Source organism: Fukomys damarensis, unplaced genomic scaffold (genome assembly GCF_012274545.1).
Source record: "Fukomys damarensis isolate Sample0158 unplaced genomic scaffold, DMR_v1.0_HiC HiC_scaffold_19, whole genome shotgun sequence".
In the NCBI taxonomy this organism is placed as follows: domain Eukaryota; kingdom Metazoa; phylum Chordata; class Mammalia; order Rodentia; family Bathyergidae; genus Fukomys; species Fukomys damarensis.
In genome coordinates, this window is record NW_022900931.1 from 67,769,285 (window position 1) to 67,770,780 (window position 1,496).

At 67.7% G+C, this 1,496-nt stretch overlaps 1 protein-coding gene across 1 annotated transcript in view; it reads left to right on the forward strand.

Moving 5' to 3' along the window:
• Positions 1-1,496, forward strand: part of Epn1 (epsin 1) — a 27,830-nt gene that overhangs the window by 25,294 nt on the left and 1,040 nt on the right. Inside the window, exons 9-13 of the mRNA XM_033766051.1 lie at positions 1-93; positions 325-435; positions 546-632; positions 1,015-1,272; positions 1,365-1,494. Of these exons, the coding sequence (XP_033621942.1) occupies positions 1-93; positions 325-435; positions 546-632; positions 1,015-1,272; positions 1,365-1,494 (679 nt within the window). The remainder of the gene's footprint in view (positions 94-324; positions 436-545; positions 633-1,014; positions 1,273-1,364; positions 1,495-1,496) is intronic.

A 1,496-nucleotide genomic window follows, 5' to 3' on the forward strand; every position in this document is an offset into this window, starting at 1 on the left:
CCCCCACAGGGCCCTCAGCAGACCCATGGGGTGGGACCCCAGCCCCCGCAGCAGGAGAGGGGCCCACGCCTGACCCCTGGGGAGGTTCGGAGGGTGAGTGCCGCCCCCACCCTGCTGCGGCCCGGTGCACGGGCCCTGTGGGGACAGATAGACGCCTGGGTGTCAAGGGGTACCTGGGGGCAGAGTCTTGTGTGTGACTGGGTGGCTGGGTGGCTCAGGCCTCAAGGGATCCATGTCCAGGATGGGTGGGTGACAAGGTGGAGGGCTGGACAGCCCCAGATCCAGAGGCCCCAGCTGCCCCTCACCCACCTCCTTCCTCACCAGGTGGAGCCCCCGTCAGCGGACCCCCAGCCTCTGATCCCTGGGCACCGGCGCCAGCCTTCTCAGACCCCTGGGGAGGGTCACCTGCCAAGCCAAGCACCAATGGCACTACAGGTACCAATGGCCAAAGCTGGGCTGGATGGCAGGGGCCTGGCTCCTGAGGGAGAAGGGCAGGTGGCCTGGAGTGCAGAGTGGGCACTGAGTGGGCGCCTTGGCCCGTACAGTGGTCGGGGGCTTTGACACCGAGCCCGATGAGTTCTCAGACTTCGACCGACTCCGCACAGCCCTGCCAGCCTCGGGGAGCAGCACGGGTGAGCCCAGCCCCACCCTCACAGTGATGCGGATGTGGTGGGCCTACAGTTCTGTTCTTCTTGGCCTCCCTGCATGAGTGTGTGCAGTTTCCAGCCTCAGATTCTCACAGCTGTTAAAGTCAGACCCCAAGCCAACAGTGGTTCCCAGCCTGCGGGGACCGCGCGTCTGCTGCCTGTGTCCCAGTAGTGCTTCTGGGACTGCGGGGCTAGTGAACTTCGGGGGCCTCTTGGAGCCTGCAGGGTCCCCTAGGCACCCCGTGCTGTCCTCAGCCCCTGGCCAAACCCCTGCTTTATGGTCAGCAGTGGCACCTGGGTCCCCTGTGCCCACGGAGCCTGGGGTCAGCCTGCGCTCTGACTCCCAAGCCCTCCCGGCTGCTTCCAGGGGAGCTGGAGCTGCTAGCAGGAGAGGTGCCCGCCTGCAGCCCAGGGGCCTTCGACATGAGTGGGGTAGGGGGCTCCCTGGCTGAGGCCGTGGGGAGCCCCCCAACCGCAGCCGCCCTGGCCCCCACGCCCCCCACTCGGAAGACCCCAGAGTCGTTCCTGGGCCCCAACGCAGCCCTTGTGGACCTGGATTCCCTGGTGAGCCGGCCGGGCCCAGCACCGCCAGGAGCCAAGGCCTCGAACCCCTTTCTGCCAAGTGGTGAGCTGGGGGGCAGGTGTCCCCACCCACCCACAGGCACGTTGCCATGGCCTGGCAGCCCTCTTACTGCTCCCCGTCTTCTCTCCCTGCAGGAGCCCCGGCCGCTGGCCCCTCCTTAACCAACCCCTTCCAGCCAGCACCCCCTGCGACCCTCACCTTGAATCAGCTCCGCCTCAGTCCTGTGCCCCCAGCCCCCGGGGTGCCGCCCACCTACATCTCTCCCC